The 23,782-nt window shown below is 34.7% G+C and overlaps 1 protein-coding gene across 4 annotated transcripts in view; it reads right to left on the reverse strand.

Annotated features, from left to right (window-relative positions):
* Nucleotides 1-23,782, reverse strand: part of EYS (eyes shut homolog) — a 789,226-nt gene that overhangs the window by 382,334 nt on the left and 383,110 nt on the right. For all 4 annotated transcript variants that reach the window (XM_038131819.1, XM_038131820.1, XM_038131818.1 and 1 more), the window contains one exon: nucleotides 18,167-18,366. In XM_038131819.1, the coding sequence (XP_037987747.1) occupies nucleotides 18,167-18,366 (200 nt within the window). The remainder of the gene's footprint in view (nucleotides 1-18,166; nucleotides 18,367-23,782) is intronic.

Below are 23,782 nucleotides of genomic sequence, written 5' to 3' on the forward strand. Positions count from 1 at the left end.
GTACTGTGATGATTATTTGACCTGAGAAATTCATAACTGGATGTTCCTCCAAAGAGTTCTTAGTGAATAGACTTGCTTTTTAAAAATAAAACAGTGACAAGATTTTCTTGAGCATTTGGTGATGCTATTCTTTCTACTGCTGTGACTGCTGGATACTGAAGCAGTACTTGGCTTTGTGGTTGCAGGTTTACCTATCACCATGTAAATTAAAAGGGAGAAGAGCTTAAGTGTTACTGTGAGTCCTAAAGCAATGCTGCACAGTGGTATAAAAAGATGGGGATAACAATGAACATAATTTGAACTGCACAATCTTTAAAAGTGGAAATAACTTGTGACAAGATAAAATGCAGCTGGCTAAAACTCCATATGAATCCACATAGTACAAATGATCTCACATTAATTTTTAATAAAATTGACCATACACTTTGAAGAAAACGTGGAAATCGGCAGTGTTAAAATTTCAGCAATACTTCCATATTTGTATGTTTCTTTTGCTGTTTCCATTTTCTTGAAAAAATTGTTTCATAGCGTTACCAGTGATGATTCGTGCCACAGAAAATGCCATAGTGGGAGTAACAAGGCCTATTCTAGCAGGAACATTCTTACTGTACTGATGGCTACTTCACACAGAAGGGAAGTACTTAAATGTGAATGAATAAACATCAAAGACTAATAACACAGCAGGACTTGTTCTTTACACCACCTTGTGTAGTTAAAAACCGCTATTTCCTCATGCTAATCATTTAATTCCATCTGTTGAAATCCTGCCAGCCACATGTCTAACATAATGACAGAATTTGTACTTCAGAGTGTCATTCACGTCTACCATGCCTATGAATTTCTTCCCATGGATAATGCTATAATTGTATAAAATATACTGTAATACATTTCAAAATGGTAGGCAAAACATATCAATGGAGAAGCTATATCTTTTTAGGAGAAGAGACACAATATCTTAAAAAAAAAAAAAAAAGGCCTGTGCCAGCTCTGAAGACTGCAGACATTTAGAGTCAGGTGTCTCCTCCTCTCAGCTAGTAAAACTGCTCAGGCAACTCCCAAGTACTCCCAGCGCAACATATGCTGCTGCTGCAGGTGTTGCTTTGACAGCACTGTGAGCTTAGCTCTTAAAAATGTTCTTGCTCAGTTATCATTTTGTAAGATGGCCAATTTTCTTCCTGAGGAGAAAGACAAAATGAGGGAAAGTGAGGGAAAAAAATCACATTTCCAACCAACACAACTAGGGGGATGAAGAAATCTGTGCCCTTCAAGAAGGCAGTAAGTCTGGTGAAGGAAAAGTTTCTTTTGCAAGCACGTGTCTCTCCAGCAGAGGGCTTTATTGGTGTGATTATTCTAAAATTTCTCACAGTCTCTTCAGCCATAATACGTTGGGATATTGTAAGGCAAAAAAAAGGCAGCAGTTTTGTTCTTGCTTCACATTGAAGGCTACTTCAAATAAATTTATTAAAGTCAGAATAACCTCTAATAACAAAAGTGGTCAGTGTAAATGAAGATGTTGGTTTCCTTGATAACTTTATTGTGTATGTATATGACCATGTTTACAGAGTACACTCTTCCAGATTATCTGTACAGAATGGTACAGATAGCTGATACTCTAAAGAGCAAAATGACAGCTGCTTTGTATCCTAACCAAATATTTAAAGAGGTGACTTACACATCAGTAAACTTTTAAACATTTTTTTTTTTTATTAAAAAAAAAAGGAGAGGGATTTTATTTTACTTGGGTAGATAGTTATAGGGCAGAGGTTCAGTTTAGGTGTTAGGAAGAAATGCTTTACTCAGAGGATATTAAGATCTGGAACAGGTTACCCAGAAAAGCTGTAGATGCCCCATTCCTGGAGGAGTTCGAGGCTAGATCAGACAGGGTCCTGAGAAACCTGGTCGTGGGAGACATTTCTGCCCATGGTGGAGTTAAGGGAGTTGGGATAAGATGATCTTTAAGATCCCTTTCAACACGTCTTTTTTTTTTTTTTTTTATTGATTCTATGTTGTATTGCAAAGGGAGCTAAACTGAGAAAATTTCTTTATGAAGTTTATGTTTGCTTCTTGTAAACTTTGCTTAAAATTTCAAAATGAAAGTATGTTTTCTTTCAGATGTCTATGAGTTTGGATGGAACTCATCTCTTCTCCTCCCTAAATATCTGTATACTCAGGCTCTGCTAGAAGGAAAAATTTGTCCCCCAAAGTTCAATAATGGGTCCAGTAATGTTTAGTTTATTCATCAATGACTTGGATGAAGGAGCTGAGACCTCCTCAGCAAGTTCACTAATAACACAAAGCTGGGAGGAGTGTCTGACACCCCAGAGGGCTGTGCAGACCTTCAAAAGGACCTTGACAAGCTGGAGAGATGGGCAAAGAAATATCTGAAACTCAACAGAGGCAAATGCAGGGTCCTGCAACTGGGCAGCTCCACACAAAAAAGGAGCAAACTCTTTTGTTGTGCGATGACTGAACACTGGAATAAATTGCCCAGAGGGGTTATGAAGTTTCTCTCTTTAGATATATTCAAGAACCATCTGGGCACAATGTTGTGCCTTGTGCTCTAGGATGACACTGCTTGAGCAGTAAGGTTGGACCACATGATCCTGTGTGACCCCCTCCAACCTGAACAATTCTGTGATTCACAGCCTGACTTCCATTTTAACCCCCACAGTAATAACAGAGGAGGAGATAGGCAGGAAGAGGTAGAAGCTTTGACAATATCTCAACAACTATTCCTGAGTCAGGGAGGTGAAAAGATGAAGGCCACACCTAAAAAAGGATTAGTTCACTGTAGGACTCAGGATGCTTCCCTGTGTGAGCAGAAAATGGATCTGAATCATAACAATTTATATTAGCATCATCCCAATATATTTTTCCTTTTTTGTGCTAGCTTCCAAACTCAGACCATGGCTGTGAGATGTATTTCCTGTAGCATTTTCTTACTATTTTTACAAGTTTGGATTAATCGCAAGCTTTTGTTTTGCAAAACTGTGTGTATCACATAAGTCTCAATAGATTGATGATGCTACATTTTAAACAGACTGCTATATTGTACTTCCCATAGTTTTATTAATTGCTGTGCTTTCGCTTTCAGTTCATGTTGTTTCTGAACAAGTTCAAGGCTCAGAGTGTGGCCTATGTTTAATAACTTCAAAGGTCTGCCTCTAGAAAATTCAGTGAGTAAAGGATCTAAGTTAATAAGATGTATAAATAGTAAATGATAGGGTAATGCATGAGGAAACTGTTGAGTGCAGAATAGATCTAATCATGGAGATACTAAATGCTTTCAGAGAAGGACCCAATATTCAATAATGCTTATCTTTGCTGAAATTCAGTCTTTGATATCTTTTACAATAATATGATCGATCAGTGCTTGTAAGCCCTCAAGAAGTCTATTGAAGTGGCTTTGTCCTCTTGATTGGTGCTTTTTTCCTTTGGCTATTCAGTATATTGTGTGAAGGATATAAAGTCAAACTAACAGGAACTTCTGAAAGAAATACAAGGATTTACTTTGCTTGGTGGAAACATCAATTCAAACTGGAACCAAAGATGAACGAAAATTAGAACAGAAATTCACAAACTTTAACATTAATTTAAAAAAATGAAAGATTTAATGTGTGTCATGGACATTGTGGCAATTTTAAATGATAACAGTAATGGTGTCAAATACTTAACATTAAACATCCTCTTTCTTACCACATATATCATAGAATCATAGAATCAGAGAATGGCCTGGGTTGGAAGGAACCTCAAAGATTTGCAATCCCCTGCCATGGACAGGGGCACCTTTCATTAGACCAGATTGCTCAGAGCTCCACCCAACCTGTCCTTAAACATTTCTGAGGATGAGGCACCAACAGTGTCATCAGGCAACCTGTTTCAGTGTCTCATGACTCTCACAGTAAAGATTTTTTCTCCAATATCTACTTTAAATCTGCCCTCTTTTAAACAGTTTAAATCCATTTCCCCTTGTTTTGTCACTACATGTTCCTGTTAAAAGCCCCTCTCCAGCTTTCCTGTAGGGTCCCTTCAGGTACTGGAAGGCCACAATTAGTTCAACCCAAAGCCTTCTATTTTTCAGGACGAACAATCCCAGCTCTCTAAGCCGTTCCTGATAGGACCGGTTCTTCATCCCTCTGATCTACTTGGTGAGCTCCTCTGGACTCAGTCCAACATGTTGATGTCCTTCCTGTGCTGGGGTCCCCAGAGCTGGATGCAGCACTCCATCTGAGGTCTCACAAGAGTGGAATAGAGGGGAAGAATCACCATGTCACACTATTTCAAAGTTATTATACATAAAATAAATAGTGACAGTGAATAGTGATATTGAAGAACCATTAACATCTGCACTACCTTCGGTTTATGCTGTTATATTTTAATGCAAATTTTTCAATGCCTACATTTTCAAAAATAAAATTCAGTAGCTCTGTATAGAAGACTATATATATTTTTTGAACAGCATGAAGATTTTTTGTGCATCAAGTCTTCTGCCCACACATTTATAGCAATGTACAGAAGTCATTAGTCATCATTAGCTTCAGAAACAAAATTTATTTTTTCCATGTAAAGGCACATGATTTTTTTACTTCCAGTAATAAGATTTAAAATAATAATTTAAACAGATATCCTAAACTCTGCTTATACAATATTTAGTACTGGAAATGTGGATTATTCATTTATTTCTCCAGATAAACACTATTTTTGTAACAAAGTAGTGAACATAAATATGCATGTATGTGTATATAAATATATATGTATTCTTGCTGATGTCAGTATTCATAATGGGATTTTACTGTAGGAATCATGGGAAAAGGAGATGTCTGAAATAATATAGCAAAAGCAAATGCAGAATTCCTCCACTCCCTGCCAGCTATTGTTGGTCTCCTATTTGAAGGATGGATATAGCTTGGAGAGGATTTTCTTTATTGTTTTGAAGCAGCTGGCTCTGAATCTAAAGAAAACATCATGCTGAGCTACCAGGAGCTGCATTCATTCTCATTTGAAAGCAGGTCATGCATTCATCTTTGCTCTCAATTTCTGAATAATCTCAGCAATATGTGCCACACATGCTGTTTCAGCTCTCTGAAAAGACTCATACTGGTAGCATGCCTTCGCACACTTAATAAGTGGTCTGGGCTTGTCTTCCTTTTACTTCAGATTCTAAGTTTGCACACTTGCCACAATGTGGCAATTGCAAAGCCTGCCTATGTCATTAACTGGGTTTTTTTTGTTTTTTTTTTTTCTTTTTCAGGTAGGAATACTCACCATTTCCCTCAAAACAAAGGAAAAAATAGTATAATCGCTGCAAATTCTGTTATTGCTTTTCAAAAGGTATCCACAGATTGAAGCAAAACCAAATGAACTGTCAGCATAATACCCAACAACAGATTTAACAGTGTATTTTCATCTTCAACAGGAGCTTCATTACTGAGAACTCAATCTGGGAAGCTATTTAGATCCTATCCCCAAAGGTGTCTATTGTTCTGTATCAGTCAGTGGCATACTCAAATTAGTGCCCAAAAAGCTCTCAAAATTAGGAAACATTGATTTTTACTTTTAGGTCTTTTGTTTCTGTATTCAACCAAAGAGGAAAAAGAGAGTTAGCAGCAGCAAATGGTAAATTAGCTACATATGTTTGGTATATTGTACTCTATTCACATAGCTCTAAAGAATAAATTCAGGGAAGACAATGCAAATTGGAGGCCACTAAAACATTACACAGACTACTCAATTTTCCCCCAATTTGACTGTATAACAATTACAACAGTGATACTCAACTAAGGTGGTATGATGCTATTATTTGATCTCTTCTACTGATTCACTGTCTATATATCTGTGCTTGTGACTGAACTACAAGACAAAGCTCATGTTACTGATTTTACCACTCTAGCCAAGTAAAGCATCTATTCAAATATTTAGAGATGATCCAGCTAGGTTTATAGTGTGGGAAATTAACCATTTCTAGGTTCAACCTAGAATGTTAAGCATACTAGCTTTTGGAGGCAACCTAGAGAAAACTCAGAAGATGGAAAGGAAGGAGACAGTAAGACTAAACAAATGCTTCTAGAAGACATACCTTGGAGCAGCATCTTTTCAAACACATCTATTTAACATTTCATGAAATAAGTGTCAGAGAAAAATCAAACAAATAAGCAAACAAAATCAACAAAAACAAACAGCAAAAACAAAATCACAAACGAAAACAAAACCACTCAAAAACTAGAAAAATAGGCAGTGGCTGCCAGACTTTAGAATAACTCAATGGATTCTTTTATGGGATCTTATAAGCAGTATTGTCCATTAATCCAAAGAAAATAGTAACTGATGAAATACACTTTTCCATTAGGAGGCATGCTACCATGATCATCTGGATTGCCTTCATATGCTGTTCACTAACCAATAGGACAAAGGTAGAGGAATTGTGCAGCTGCTATAAGAGAACATTTTATATGCTGGTTTGTAAGGGTTATTGCAACCATGTTTTATGAAGATTGTCAGTTTTTAAAAAGTGTGTACCTGAAGTTTCCTAACTGCTTCAGCGTAAATGAAGGAATCAGCAATGAAAATAGGTACTTCTCTATTGTGCTTTTATCAGTGTTCAGCCACCCACAGTAAGTTAAGAAAAACAAAGATAATTTGTGAGGAAAATATAATGGCTGTTTTAGTACTTAAAACAACATAGGAATTAAAGGTGTCAGTGGCCTTGGGTGATTTATTAGCTGGAAGAAGATTAATACTATGTTTACCTTTAAGAAGAAAAAATGGAATGGAAGACTGCACACTATAGGCCAATTATCTTTATCTCTGTCCCTGAAAAGGTCATGAGCAAGACTTCTTGGAACCCATTTCCAAACATATAAAGGACAGAAAGTTAATCAGGGGCATTCAACAATTATGAGCTCCTCAGCTGCTTCTCATTGGACTTACTGTTTAGACCCTTTTTCCAACTTCTTTGGACATACTCCAGCACTTCACTGTCCTTTTTATCATCAGGTACCTAAAACTGAATACAGAATTCAAGGTGCAACCTCACCAGAGGCAATGGCCCCTTCCCTAATCCTGCTGGCCATGCTGCTTCTCATACAAGTCAGGATGCCATTCTGGGCCACCTGGGCACACTGCTGGCTTGTGTTCAGCTGGCGGTCAACCAGCACCTCCAGGTCCTTTTTCTCCAGGCAATTGATTCCCATAACAACTGCAGTTACTGTTAAAGACTAAGGCAAAGAAGGCATCAAGTACCTCAGCTTTGTGTGCTTTGGATTCCACTGTTTTCCCCCTCACATCCATTAATGTATGAAGATTCTCCTCATCCCTTCTTTTGTTGCTAATGTATTTATAGAAATACTTTTTTATGCCACTAGGAAGATTAAGTTTTACTTGAGCTTTGGTGCTTTCAGTTTTCTACCTACATAACCTCAGGACATAGAAAATCATAGAATGGTTTGAGTTGGAAGGGGACCTTGAAGATCATTTAGTTCCAACTGCCCTGCCATGAACAGGGACATTTTCAGCTAGACCAGGTAGACATCCTTGTAAGTCTTCTTGAGTTGCCTGCCCCTACTTCTAAAGGTCACAAAAGGCACAAACTCTCCTTGTTGTTTTCCTGAGTTCCAACCACAGCTCTCTGTTGATTCATTGTGGTCTTCACCCCGGCATGTCTTTCAGCACATGCCCAGTACAAGATGGTTTATCCATTTAATTAAGATTTTAAATAAAAAAGGAAAGTTTGCGTTTCTTCAAAACAAGTGAAAATAATATTTGTTACCAATATTGATGTTCATAGAATTTCTTCCACTGTCTGATTTCCCCAACTATCGAATTTCTATTTTGTCATTCAACCATATTGTACCAGAAAAATTCCCAACAATGCCTAATGTACCATGCGTGGTAGCCTTCCCATTGAAAAGAATTTCAGGAAACAAGCCTGTAGATTGTTGGGATTACTCATCAGTAAGCTATGAATTTAATTGCTCAGTTCAAGCTGTTTTTGTTTGCCAAATGTGGCAAGACTTAGGGTGAAAAACAGATGCTTCTCATTTTTTCCCCAGTGCCTGTAACCTCTCCAAAGACTGTATTACAGTGATACAACTAAGGCATTGCACAAGGTTTATAGAATACTCTTATTTTAAAAGTTTGCCATCCTAAGCTAACTTTACTGCTTGCATTGCCAATGTAGTGCCTAGAGTGCCATCTTAATTTCTTAATCCAGCTAGCTAGCTGCAGATATTTGAAACTGTTGAGAGATTTACAAAACAATACAGAACAAATGTTTTTTACCAGCGTGCAAGTAAGAGTGGGATAGAAAATTGACTTGCACCTTACAATTGCACCTTTAACCTTTTCTAAATTTTGGATCAAACATCACTAAATAGATGGAAGAAATAAAAATAGGAGAAAACTGTTTGCTGGTGAAGAAAATAATCAAACATAGTCAAAGAATTGCTCATGACCACAGTCTCTTCACTCTTTTTTGGCCCTCTGCACATGTTATTATTTTTAGTTTTTATTACCTTTTCCAAATCAGTTTAATATTTAGAATACAAAATAAATATTTTCATTCTAACAGACCAATGGCAGTAAAGAATTATGTTTTATGCTCCTTACTGTCATAGCTTTGCATTAGTTACTGTTGGTCCTCTACATTTACTTGGAAAGCAAAGATGGCCGAGTCTCTTTCCTGAAGTCTTTCTGTTCTCTTTATTTATTATTTGAAGGAAAACAGCAATTAAATTTCTTACTGTATGGCCATCACAAGTAGATTGTGGATGAGAAAATGAGAAAATTATTAGGAATACTTAGTAGGAACCAAAGTATCTAGCATCGGAAGAACATATTCTGTAATGCTCACTGATAAGAAGACAGAGCACCTGCAATCATGCAGGAAACAGTGTTTCAGGGACACCTATCCTGAATGACTTACACTCGCTTTGGATAAACTGAATTCTGGAAGAAATCAAAACAAGGAGACATATAAAGCAATATTCATGACCTACACAACGCTATTAGAGATGAAAAGATGAACAATTTTTAATCATAGACTTGTAAGGGAAACCTTAGAAATGTTTTGAAATTTAGTGGATACAGAAATGTCCATATTTAATGCAAAAATGTTTTAAAATAACATTTATGAAGGATCTTGAATTTATGCTTCAGGGAAATCACTGCCTCCAACCAGTTAAAGTGAGACCTATAAGTGATGGTATATGAAGAGTTGGGGAGAAAAATATTTTTCTACCGAATTCCTTAGGCATTCCTCTGAAATCAGTGCAAGATCAAATAGAGAACAGAATGAGGCTGAGGTCTGACTCAAAATGGCAGTTCCTATGTTCCATTTTCTCTCCCCTAATTCTCTAACACAGTAATGAGTACAGAGAACTATGTTTCAATATTAGACAGAAAGTTATTGAAAATTATATCAACAATGAAATCAAACTTTTACTTCAATGCTCAAACCCTGAGGAAAATTATTTTACAAGAGTTATTCATCTTGTTTCTAGCATTAGTTCTTCCTAAGTTATGGTTACTTCAGCATGAAGTAATTCAGGTGCACACAGTTGGAGAAAAAAAAAAATCTATAGCTGGTACTACCTAGTACTATGTACTACATTATTTTCTGAAGAGAAATGATTATTCGCCTGGGTTGAGCTCCCAGGAAAAGCACCTAATTCACCAGTGCAGATGAATAGAAACTGGGTGAACACTGATATTTAGCTGTGTCCTACAGGACTGAAATTGAGATTTTTCAGCATTAAATCTTCAGGAAATAGCAAAGGATTTCAGATAAATCCATAAAAAGAAACAATATGACATTCCGGTTACATTAATATACTAAGTTTATAACACCTAAGAGAAATTCTAATAGAATTACATTGTGTGTCACATTCAGGCATAGAACACAATGCCTTATACATATATATATATTTAAATTTGAGTAAATATAAATAGTATTAGTAATTATTAGAGGGTTTATGGTAAAAAGTATCCTTCCAGTATTTCTACTCAGTCAGCTCCATTATTTATATTAATTTATAAATATGGAGTAAAATGCTAAGGTAGTAACTAATCAAATTAATGCATACTGGCATATACATGTGCTTGTAAAAAATTGTATGCCCCCCTGGAGACGGATTATGAAATGTTCATTTTCAATGATTGACTTAGATGGAAAAAACATTTTTATTATTATTATGGGCTTTTAAATGACCAATTTACCTTGATAATACCCTCTTTTTCTCCTTTCTTTTTCCCTTGTCTATGTCCTTGCCCATCTCTACAAAGCATCAATCTATACATCTGAAGGACAATGGGAGCTTGCTCTTTAAGAGAAGGTAAATTAAAATATGCTCTAAATTTTTTGAAACCTACTTCATTTTCTCACCTTTTTAAAGGCAGGCTACAGTAAAATTAAATAGGCATAAGCTACCCTTCAACGTTTTCAATAAATGCAGTTTAAAAAGGAAAATCAAAATCAATCATTCAAGCCCTCAAATAAAACCAGCAGATATTCTGTTGTTTAAACAATGACCTGAAATAGACAGGCTTTAAAATTTTTTGTGCTACCAAGGTAAATGGACACGTTTAGAGGAAGCCTTTTTTATACAGACAAGTTGAAATGGTAATACTTGTATCTTGGTCCTAAAATAAGGAGTAAAATTTTTCATTGTTTTTTAATATTTCTTGTAACAATTTTTATTGTAAAAAGTGAGCATATCTATCTAATTATTTAAAAATACCCTCCAGGACTCTACAGTAAACTGTTGTCTTGTTGTTTGAGTTAGCAGACCTCATATGAAGCACAGCCTTGTTTTTTTCAAATTGAAGGCTGTCACTCAAGATACAAGGTAGTAAATTTCTTACGTTAGCTAAATGCTGGTAGGTTTGAACTCTGCAAAACAGTAAATAAGGGATTTTAAACAATAATATATTAAACATTTTCAACTGTCACATTTTTTGACTTGTTAATATAATGTAACCAAGTACAGTAATCTTATTTTTAAGTGATGTAAATTCTGATAGGCTTGTTGCTGCTTTTGTAAACAGACACTATAAAATGCTCAGTCAGTTTACTCTTGGCAGTATATTTGTCATTTTTGTACAGGTGTTTAGAATATACATTTTAGAAAGAAAAAAAGAATACCACAAATATCACAAAGGTTTGAAGATTAACAGCAAAAATATCAGTAGTGACATGTCTTTGAACCACTTGTGTAACATGCTTTAATATTTCACATGGTATGCTGAATTAATAAGCAGCATATTATAGTGTAAAGCACTGTGAATTTTTAAATATTTTTCTAGGTGTTGGATTTTACTTAGGCATTCATGTTTTGGGTAAGTTTGAATTAAATATTCTCTGTGTATAACTAGAAAAAAACGAAATGTTCTGTTACAGGTACATTCCCACCTGCTCAGTCCCTTGTATAATGAGGATGTGAATGTGACTCCCATTAGCTATTTTTATTTAGCTTCCATATCATAAAATCACAAAACAACTTCGCTATAAAAACAAAGCCAAAACCCCACACCAATACATACATAGGGTAGAGGCATCCTGTGTCTTTTAAGGCAATGAATTTTTTAAAGGTTTGCTTAAAAAATAGAATATAAAAATTGGCAATAGCTATTCAGATGTAAGACTTAAAATGGTTTTATTCTGGGACTGGGCAGATGGGTGATTTGTATTAGATTTGTGTTTTGCTTTTGGGTGTGTTTTTATTCCTACTAGATTTTAGTATCTCATTTCCAGACACTGCTGCCTGCATTTTTGTAGACAATGCTAATTCTCTAGCAGATTGCACTTTACTGTTGAATTTTAGAACAGTAAAACAATAAGGAGAGTGGGTAATTTTAACTAGATTAAGTGCTGCCATTGTAAATATCACTAGTAAAAGCTGAAAAAAAAATAGAGCATGCATTTATTAAAATAAATAAATATATATAGTCATGTTTGGGATATGTGTCTTAATGCCTTGCCTTTCTTCATGCTCCACTTTTACAACTTCTAGTCATTTTCAATTTTCTATATTTCTCTTTATTTAATTAGCTAAATATCACAGTGGGTATTTAAAATTGTTTGATATGTTTGAATATCAAAACATATAATCCACTTGAGTGACAGAATGAAAATTTTCCTCTACCTTTGCCCAGAAGCTCTAGGAGACAGGTATTCCCTCAGGCATATTGCACACATTAAGCATCTTCAGATACATTATTTGTGAGGTTTACATACTTATTCTAAATCCTGTGATCATGACCTTCTGGCTAATTTGCTAATACAGGCCCAACCCCTCTAAAACAGATCTGTTGCCTCCTTATGACTATGGTAGATCCCTTTACCCTTCATGCAACATCATAAAAAAAGAACAACATATGAATTCAATATTCTTCTCAAAAATATTTCTAAAATAATTCCAAAAAATCATTCCCTAATTCAGTTAAAGAACTACTTTTTTTTTCAGAAAATTACATGTTAATCTTCTTTTGATTACAGTTCTGTTTATAGTTTGAAGTGTAGGGGCATGTTAATAGTTATTAAATGCAGTTTATTAAAGTAATTTTTTATATTAGCAGCTATCAAATAAAGACTGTGATAGACTTGTTCTTTTTTCCCTTATATTCTTGTCATGTAAGTAAGAAAAATACAGGACATGACGTGCATTTTTGTTATACTATTTCATTTGATAGTATTGCAGCTAGTATTTTTCACATGAAGACACCAGCATTTGTCATTATAAAATAGATAAATAACTATTAATTATGATTAACATAATTTCCTATTCTTATTTATCTGATGGTAAGAATGAGATTTTGATTAAATAAAAATGTAATATAATGAAAAATAATGTACACACATATTTATATGTATTTATATATACATATACATATACATAAGATAATTATACATACAGTAGGATAGACACGCATAACATGCTGACTTTGTGTAATTATTCTCCATGGAAACTACATTTTTGTGATCAGCCAGGTAATAATACTGACTCACCTGTGTTCCCTTTCCTCACAGCACCAGTGCAAAGTTAGTTGCTGTTGTATTGGGGGGATACAGAAGGAGAAAAAACCATGCCATTTTATAAATCACAGGGAGGCCCACAGCCTGAACACTGTGTGTACTTCTTGCGTTGTGTTAGTAAAGGAAAAATAGTAATTAAAGAGCCTTGGAAAAGGGCAACGTGGATCACTAAAAGTTTGTGATGGCTTCTGAAGGAGGAAGGATTGGGAAAACAAGAAACCTATGCCCTAGAAAGGAAGAGGCATAGAGCAACGTGGCAGTGGCGACAAAAACAAGGAAAGTTTGGCTTGGAATCATCTTTTCATTCTCCTTTTCCACACTAGATATGGGATAAAGCTGGCAGCAGCAGTGGTTAAAATTTTTAAAAAAGGGAGATATTTTTCCATACAACAGATGAGACCTGAGGGTCTGTCTGCTGTACCAAACAGCAAACACAGAACAGCTGATATGGGCAGGGATCTGTGGAGATTGCCTAGTCAAAGCCCCCTCCTCAGAGGAAAAGTTTATATATGTTCAAGGGAAAATGGTGCAAGTGGACACTCACTGACTTTTTACTGAACAAATCAATACAGGCTCAGGAAAACCCACATTTGAGAGAACATAAGAAACTATTGGAGGACAAATAACATGTGCACATTTCATTTTTTTTCCTGGCAATCCCCTTATGGCCACTACTGCAAATAGCATGCAGAGTTATATGGTTCTTCAATTGAATCCATACACACTTTTGTTTTCAGGTAACCAAATACATACACACAATGCAAACACTAAAATATTCATGCTTCACTAAGTGTAAAGAACTAGGCAGTCAATTATGAAATCAGCTAAATCCATCTTGTTATCTACATATAAATGCTGTGGCATATGTTCTCATAGACGAAACAGAGTGTACTGCATATATATTCATAGCTCATACAAACCTGAGAACCTACTGTTTTATGACTTGCCAGTTTTAAGAGATTCTAATGATCCAGTGAAGTTGCTTCTTCCATATTAAAAAATTATTTTCTTCTTACATTTATTTCAGTGTGCTGAGGAACTTAGATGCATAGCTCTGTGTAATCTGCATATTCTGCAACTTTGGTCAGATCTTGCAAGCTGTCTTTCACCATCTAAATGAAATTAAGCTTTTCAATTAGCATAAGCTTTTCAATTAGCAATCTTGCAGCAGAAGCATGCTTTTTCTGTTACCCAGCAAACAAGACCTGAGTAAGCCTCAAAACAAACACTTTATTATTAAGTCACTTTTTTGAGTTGATAGGGGCACACAGCTGTGTAAATGTTCCCCATGTTAAGCCTTTTGAAATACAGGAAACTTTTTGTATATTGCCTGGAGGTACAGTTGACATGAACAACTTCGAAGAATAGCTCTATTTCCTTTGGGGCAAAAGACTGAATGTTCAATACTGATAAATCACATTTCTGCTTAAAAATACTTAACAAATCCTAAACAAGTTTGATTCTGAAAAATATTTTTTGGATACAGTTGCCTAGGCTGCCCTACAAGACTGCACTTCTAGGGTCCCCCCACAACTGTTTGCTTCATACTAATAGTATATTGTTTATCTTATGCAAGCTCTAAGACAAACTGTTCTACATTACCATTTCTTATCTTATATGCTGTCTGCATACCACAGCCACAGAATAATACGTCTTCCAGACTCAAGGTTTTTGCTCATTGCCTCTCCATGCTTGAATTGTTTTATTCCCTTTCCTAGATCACTGTAGAGGTCCTAGCTAATTATGAGGACTGCTGTTCCTTGCTCAAACAGATCAAGAAAATTAGAACACATAGATGCTCAAAACAAGATGCTCTAAAATCTAAACTCTGCTTCCTTATCATTTGAATAGAAGAATAGATAGGTGGATATCATAATGAATGTTTAAAAAGAATTGCACTTTTTTTTCAGAGGAAACGTAGAATAACATATTCCTATCTTAGACTTTTTTCCTGAGACCTCATGAGCTGAAAAAAAGAAAAAATTGGCATTTTCCAAATCAGTAATTCTGTTGATCAAATATTCACACTTACCTGTCTTCATTGTAAAATAATAATGTAAAGATTCTGCCAAAAATGCTTCAGTTCTGAAAAAAAATATGTAGTCAAATATAATCCAAAAAAATGGATTTAAAAAGCACCAGTCCTCCTTTGTGAATCAAAAGTTAGGGTCAAACTTACTTGTGGGGCTACACATCTCTCAGACCCACAAATAATAAATACAATTAATTATAGCTTATTACAATAAGTTATGAAAAAAAGATTGAAAAAACCAGAATTATATCAAAAGTTTCCTCATTTTTCCCTTAAAAAAGCCACATTTGCAAACAACATATGTTCTATAAAGTGCTGAAAAAGCACAATGAAGCTATAATATTCAAGAACATAATCTAAGGCCAGACCTGTCAAAGGACTGTTTATTATTTTCACCTGATCAGGCTGAAAGCATTACACAGATAATTCTTCCAAGACACTATAACTCCTGAACCTAATCACCAGGAAGTACTTGATATTAACGTTTGAAAAAGGCCAATGCAAGAATTAGAGGGGAAGGAAGGATATTTTTTCTCATTGTTATACTTGCATTTTGAAATCCCAAGTTAAACAAACTGAATGGTGTAGGACCAAAAGATGAAAAAGTGGAGATGAGCCAACTGTGGGTTAAATAAAATGAGACATTTCAGAGTATTTCATGTAAACAGTTTCTCTTCACCAGAACACTTGGAACATTCTATGAAAAGGCACTGGAATTCCTATTACATATTCATTATATCAGTCATATGAATATTGGATTGAATTGTCTTCTGAAAGGCCCCCTGAGCCCAATGTTATCTTTATTATTAATTTGCTGATTTGTATAGTGTTTATTGTTGTGGCAGCCAGCACCTTTAATTGAGAAGACTGAAATACAAAGAAGGTAGGTGGGCATCCTTTCAGATGGTAAACTGTTTCCTGAAGCACTGATTCAGTGGCAATCTGCCCAGGATAGAACTGAATTACAACTCCCAGCATCCCTCTCATTTCCAATGAGTTGTTTTATTTTTAAACCAAGGGTTTGTAGACAGAAAGAGATTTCAGATAACGCACAATTCAAGGACTATCTCAAAGGGTATTTTTCATATTCACTTCACAAGAAGCCAGTGGGATTGTTCATGTAATTGATTCACGCATAATTCAAGGAAAGTTGAAGTGTTTCATGGTACTACTGAGTAAAATATCACATACATCATAGATGAAGCTGGCAGTGGTGCTTACAGCTGAGGCAGCCTGACACTTGCCCATTACTGGACGATTTTCACTACTTCCTATGTTTTGACCTACCAGCTACAAAATTGAAACACCCCAAGACATATCCCCAAAACAAGAAGACTCTAAGCAATACCGGATTAAAGTCCTTTTGCTGCCCATTCCACAGTGTGTAACAGGCATTAAGACTCATTATTTATTTGAATGTTTGTGTTGTTTTGCTAGAGTAGGAGATATTTCTCCCTTCCTTTTTTTTTTTTCTCAATTCCACTTTTCTATCCTCCATATAACTCCTATCCTCCAGTTTGTACATGAGCATTGTTCAGACTGCTTAAAACGTGAATGGAAGGGTACAAAAGGAGTAGGGTTCACATGGTAACATTCACAGCACAGTAGCAAACCTGACTTTATGATCTTTTTATGTTTCTTACTTCTAGTGTAAACATTACTTGTAATTGTAGCTCCTGCTGAATGATAAGAAAGGGAATTATGTCTGTTTTCTAAAGCTTATCAATATAGGAGAGGAAATCAGCTGAATAAAGTCTTTTCCCTGGACCCCATCAGAAGAGACTTATATAAAATATGTCACTTCTTTTTGCAGGATCACAACTGTATCTTGTGTCAACCTACCCTACTGTAGTATTGTAACACTCATGAAAACCTTTGTAATCTTGGCAACAATAAAAATTCTGATTATAAGTACTTTCAAGTTCCCTCAATCTAGTACCATGAAGTCCTCCATATGGTCAATGCTGGGCTTAGAAGTAAGTGCAAGGTAAATATCCTTACAATGTTAGGTGTAAGCTCTCAGGCAGAAGAGGGAAAAATATAAGCAATTTAATTTAATTCAGAGGTTTCATCTGTGAAAGATGAAAGGGTGCTGCAGTACTTAAGCTTGAAAAAAGGAGTCTAGAGTGAACATGATCTGGGAAAGAACAAACAGGAGAATTCACAGGACTGACTTTTCAAGTTGGTCATCAAACAATAAGGAGCGAAACAGGTTATGAGACATCTGAGTCACAACAGAAATCTTTGTGCAGGTAGTAGCCCACTGCAGAATCAAGAGTGTGAATTACTTTAGCATGTATTGAAAGGTCTAAGCTAAATTATAATATTTTTGAGTTGTCATGAGATAAACATTATTTAATATCTTTGTCAATGGCATAGATAGTGGGATTAAGGGCATGCTCACTCAGTTTGCGCATGACACCAAGCTGAGTGCTGCAGTTGATTCACTAGAGCAAGGTACCCAGAGGGACCTTGAATACATGATTTTATAGGAGTAGATATTTATGTTTCTCTCTTAAGAGTGTTTATAAAATAAGTTCTTAGTATTTAATAGTTCTACAAATGTAGCTATTGAAAAGGGACTTGGATATTAAGATTTGACATAATAATGTAAACAGTCTATAAAGCAGCCTAATTTTAAAACCATTTTACAAGTATATAAGATTTAAAATTACATGCTTTTAGGCAGCAGTCTAACAGCTGGAGAATAATGATGATGGATCTTAGGACATTCTTTTGGATATGTGTCTGTACACACATAGCATGTAAATTACCTGTCATCTAAATTGATTGCAAGTTCATTTTCCCTTTGAGTGTGAAACACACGAGTAGATACATAACAATAACATAATAATTTTAAATATTTTAGTGTCACTTTATGTTAGACATTTCCACACATGACTCTGAAAAGCACTAGAACATAACTTTTTAGATATGAGTGTAATGTTAAGCAATGAATGGTTCAAGATAACAATATTTTTGACCACTTGATTGAACGCCAAATCCATATTACTTCATATAGTGCACCTGGTATCAGTACTGCCCTGAAATATTAACAAATTAATGTGTATTAATTTAAGCAATTATATGACAGTATTCATACTAACCTGCAATGAAACATTCTTCCAGGTCCATCAACACATACACCTCCATTGTAACAAAGAACTGAGTTCAGTGTGGACTCACTGCAAACATCAACATCAACTTCACAAAACCTGCCAGTGTAGCCACTCAGGCAAACACAAACAAATGCATTGATGGCATCTTGACAAGAACCTCCATTAATGCAGGGAGCAGATTCACATTCCTGAGAAGAGAAATAATAATATATTGATTACACACCTTTAAAACACATTACTTACTCATTCAGCTCAACAAGTGCAAGAGACTGAATCTGGAGATTAGAAAAAGTATTGGACTTTTTCTTTGTTTGATAAACAGAAGTCTCTAGTTTGACACAATTTTTTGTTATATAGAGATCTTTTGATTACAGCTCACACTCACTATACTTGTTCCTACTCATTAATCTTGCAGAGATGCAAATATAGCTTTATATAAGCAGTCTTACAACCAAAAGTATGCAATCCCAATCATAATTAAATTTTTAAAGCATGTTTTTGAGCTACAGTCTCACAATTATTCCTTCTAATTTTTTACATTAGGGCCTACTGCTGTAAAAGAAACACATTAGTGAGGCAATTATGGACAGAATAAAGAATTACTTATATAAATGAATGCACACAAGCCTTATATCAGTATTTCCTGATAAATGTTTTCTCATTATCAATTAATGCCTTATATTGCAAATAGAAACATGTTTATTGTCCACATAATAACAATTTCCTCTGATAAGGCTAATGTAAAAATCATCAAATTTAAACCACACAAATTAGCAGCAAGTTAATATTTCTCCAGAATTACAGGAGAGTTTAGTTAGTGCAATAGACAGAGCAAGAAATATGTGTTTGCCCTTGATCACAGAAACCTAATTTTTACCTGTGTCCCAAGGGAGTTGTATTGTTGCAGCTGCAACCCAAATAGTCTGGCTAAATCCAGTATTTTAAATTTATTTTCACACTCCTGTAACTTTAGAAGGTTTAATTCTTTAAGGATATCCAAGGGCACTCACATTTCCTGCAGGTAATACAGTAGCTTTGACAGAATGTAAATGCAGATATCCATGGGGAATTGTGAGAAAACAACTTATTTTCCTATAAGCTCTCCAGCTGGGTGTATATAGGATGATTTATTAGTGAGCATTACATAAGCTAATTGAATTATATATCCCACAGGAAGATGGAGATAGCCCTACACACTGCCAAAATTTCTGTGTCTAGCTTCGAGAAGTAATCTTTTGCTATATTAATTTTTTTTTTTTTTGCAGACAGTAGTGCTCTTTTTTGTTTAAAAAAAATCTCAATTCTCAGTTCCAACTCTCTGACTTTTTTCTATTCCATTAACTTGTCTAATCTTATTAATTTGTACTCACTTGTATTCCACACTACAAACCCAAAATTTATTTATTCTCATTAGCAGAATAAATTAAATCTACATTAATTAATGGATCAAGTTTTTAATTAATAATGATTCCAAAGGTAAATTCCAAAATATACTGAAATCATCAAAGTAACTAAGGAAAAATTCAAAGCTCAGACTAAAGTTCACAGCTTTGGTTCAATACACTATCACAGTTGTACCAAGTTTTGAACAACACAAAACCTTTTTATTTTCTTCTGTGAAATGTATCATTCTTTCAAGATTTTACGGTAAGATAAACGTCAGACAGTTTCTTGAAAAGAAATCCCACCTATCACTTTCCAGTACATTCTGTTTGTCATTAGACTTGCAAAAAACCAGAGTACACTATTACCAGAGATGTGCTAGTCTGCACTGCTCTTAACTTATGCAAGAAAATTTTGTCAGTGTATAGGCAGAACTATGTTAAAAATGCCACAAATAACTTTATCAAAAAATTGATGAGCTACCACAATAACACCAAATGATGTAGTTTTTAGTCTAAAGAACAAGGACATGAGATGACAAACTGAAGCTGCAAGACAACTGTTACCAAAGTTTTGCCTATCTTAGATCCCACCAGAGACTGATTTTACAGCATGACATGAGGGAATAGCTGGCTCCACAGAAAATTCCCAGCTACCCTGATTGTCTGAAGACAAGTTCATTGAAACACCAATGCCATTTTGATTTTGTCTTCCTTTATAGAATAGGAGATTTAATCTTAACTATGACCCCTAACCAGACAGCTGCCAAATTGGAGCAAGAATAGGGACTCACAGTCCTAGAAATGTTGCTTAATGTTGATCTTCCACCTCATTCTGTTTTTAAATAAAGGCTTGAGTCATCTCTAAAACATATGCTCCAGGCAAATAAAAGTTAAATACAAGTATTAATTTCCATGGAGATGTAAGTGAATGGAAAATACATACTTCTAACAGGAGAACAGAATGGTGATTTTCTGGATTTATTTTTACTAAACTATGCTTACAGTAAATATAAGTCCTTATTGATTTTTCTAGCATAGCAAGGCAATTTAAAAATCAAGGCAAAAAAAGTGAAAGAATATTGAGATTTCTAGTTATGCAGCTCTTTTAAAGGTAGATTTTATTAAGAATTCTTAGTTCAAACAATGTCATACAAGATCCACTACAATTATTAGAGTGCAATAATTTATTATTTTTTCTCTGTATTTCCTGTTCTCTGAATGTCATGGTGTAGTAAATCTTGTTTGTATCAGGAAGAAAATGACTGTCCCTTAAGAGAGTTCACCTTGGCATGGCACAGTTCACTGGTTCTTCTGGCAGGGAATTGTTCTGAAATCTGGACTCTTAACAAGTGACCTAGAAAGGCACTTTGCTCAAGGCATACTACTACCATGGACCCAAATCTGTGGGTCCATACTGACGTCTGTCTTTGAAAGTGAGGTTATTCTGTCTAAGAAAGCCCAATTTCCTACATATTTCCTTATAATTTTTCCAAATTCACAATCCATAGCTTGAAACAGTTCTAAGGGAACACATTTTGGCAAACTAATAAAAATAGTAAAAATCCACTAGTTTTTAAAAGAATGTGTTTATTCAAAACTGTTTCTTAAAAAAAAAAAATCTGGAAGTGCATTTTGGTAGTTAGGATTTTTTTTTAATTTTCCAGCAAAAAGGAATGTTTTCCATTAGTCTGCCTTGGAAATTATTATTAGAAATAAATAATTATTTCTAACTAATATTTCAAAACTGTTTCAATAAAATCTATAACATTTTAATAAATGTTTCTATAAAATTTCTTTCAAATCTGTTTCTATAAAACAGGTTCAATCAAAAAATTGTAAATATAGACTTATTTTTATTTAAATGAAATTTTGCTTTGTATCAAAAAGATAATATAAAGTGGAATAATTCTTAAGAGAACTCATTCAAATCCACTATGGTGTTTGCTGGGGGAGGCAAGGGGAGAAAAGAAAGGGATAAGAAAGGAAATTAAAGATATATATTGCACCACAAAAGAAAGATGCTTTCAAGAGGCATGCTTCTATTCACTTAATGATAGGACAACATTATTCTCAGGCCAAAACTGAAGGTTTTTTTAATAAGCAAGAGCCATGTGGCTAAGAGTTTGGAATGAAATAAAAAAAAAAATAAAGCATGCAGAAATTTAAAAAAATGCTGTAAATAAATGCTTTAGATGCTAATTCATGTTTTAAAACAATTTTTTTTTACATACAGAATATTATATGCATATAGTTTTAATGCATGTGAATCCAGATTTTGAAAAAAAAATCTAATTTTGCAGTGTATATACTTTGGGTTAAATCTCAATAGTATTGATGCCATATAAAAGTATGAGATTTATATTGACACCTTTAGATGACTGGTCCAGATATATTTCTATTTGATGTTTAACAAAACTATAAATAAAGTGTATTTTTCTAATGAGTAAAATTATTACACTATTTTTTGCAGTTAATATAATCATGTATCCATTTTGTTTAATCATTTACTTCCCAAAACTAATTAACTTTCTCTTTTGGTAGATTGAATATATATACAGCATCTTGAGGACTGAACAGGGAAAACCTGGGTCCAACTTTCAGAATGTTGTTCATATCCAAAATAATTCAAAAGGAGTTCAAAATGATAAGAATGTTTTGCCTGAATTTTTTTATTATGAGCACAAGGATAACAGAATAAAAAAAGAAAAATAAATCTAATTTTGAGACAATAATAGAAAGCAGGGTCATGCTGGATCAGACCGGTGCTCCATCTGCCCCAGTATTCTGTCCATAGTAGTGATGGAGGGAAAGCCACTTTAGCAAAATCTATGTCCCATGCATCCTCCCTTCAGCAGCAGAACCATCTAATCAGACATGATAAACTGTATTTCCCTGATTGATCCATTTATCATTCACTTATGAACCTGTCTGTGACATGCCTAATTTTTCTTAACCTACTAAGAGATGACCTGACTCCCCAGGAGCCTTTGGGTCAGGAAGTAGTACATGTTCTCTGCTTCCTCTGAAAGAAAGTAGTTTGGTTTCTTTCAGATATTTCTCTGTTTATTTTTATCATGTCCCCCCAGGTGTCTGTTCCTCACTACAGAATTTGAGGAAGTGATTTTCCATTTATCTTCCTCTGCAGCAGTTTTCTAAATCTTAGTTACATTTCCTTTCAATTTCCCCTCTTTAAAGGGAATAAATTTCAGGCCTTTAAATATCTTCTTATATATAGGCTAGGCAATTCACAAAATATTTGTTACTCTCTGTAGTTTCTCCAACTCTGCTTGTGGTCCTTAAGGTCCAAGGTCCAAAACTGTGCACAGTAACCAATGCATGAGGACACCTCAGTTTTATGTAGTAGGAAAATCATGTCCTCTGTCTTGTTCCTCATACTTTTCCTGATCATGCCCAGCAAGATTTTTTGCCATGCTTTGCTGTGAATGTAGATTGAGACAATCACTTCAGAGATAATAATTGTTCCAAATCTTCTTTCCTTAATTGCAACTGACAGTTGAATTCAGTTGTATGAGGCTATTTCTCCCTAGAATATTACTTTATACTGAAGCTTATCTGCCACCTTTTCCCTCTTTCCATTCTGTGTGGTCCTTCTGGCATTTGTCAAATGCAAAGATTTCACTAAGCTTCTCTCAAACCCTGTTAGAGTGCACATTTTGCACTTTCACCATCAAGCAATCCTACCTATTCCCTACTTCCAGACTTTGATAGATGTGAATAAATTTTTATAGGTTAGAGTGCTCTTTAAAATACACTTTCAAATTTTTGGTTTAGGTTTTTGAAGTTCCTGCCAACATATGAATTAATATGTTTTGAAAACTTTTCTATTCTTTCCATATAGGCAAGCTCTCCATTTATTAAAATGCCATTTTTTTTCCTTGTGACAGTCTTAAGTTTCCTTCTTAAGCCAGTCAGGTGCTTTAAACCACTTTGCATTCTTCAGCTATAGCACACATTTTACCCAGGCTTTTAACATTATTTGTTTAATAGCTGTTAATATGCTTGTGGGCCTCACTTTTACAAAGTTTATTTTCCTGAAACTGAATATAATAATTTAATATTCCTGGGGTTTAGGATATACTCTGTTGCTAGAGTATCTGTGATGTCTGTGATGCAAGATCATATGATGATATCAATTGAGACGATTTTCTCATGTCATAGATTATAAATATGCCTGTGAGTTGAATGCCCTCAGAGGGCT

This window comes from Motacilla alba, chromosome 3 (assembly GCF_015832195.1).
Source record: "Motacilla alba alba isolate MOTALB_02 chromosome 3, Motacilla_alba_V1.0_pri, whole genome shotgun sequence".
Classification (NCBI taxonomy): Eukaryota; Metazoa; Chordata; class Aves; order Passeriformes; family Motacillidae; genus Motacilla; species Motacilla alba.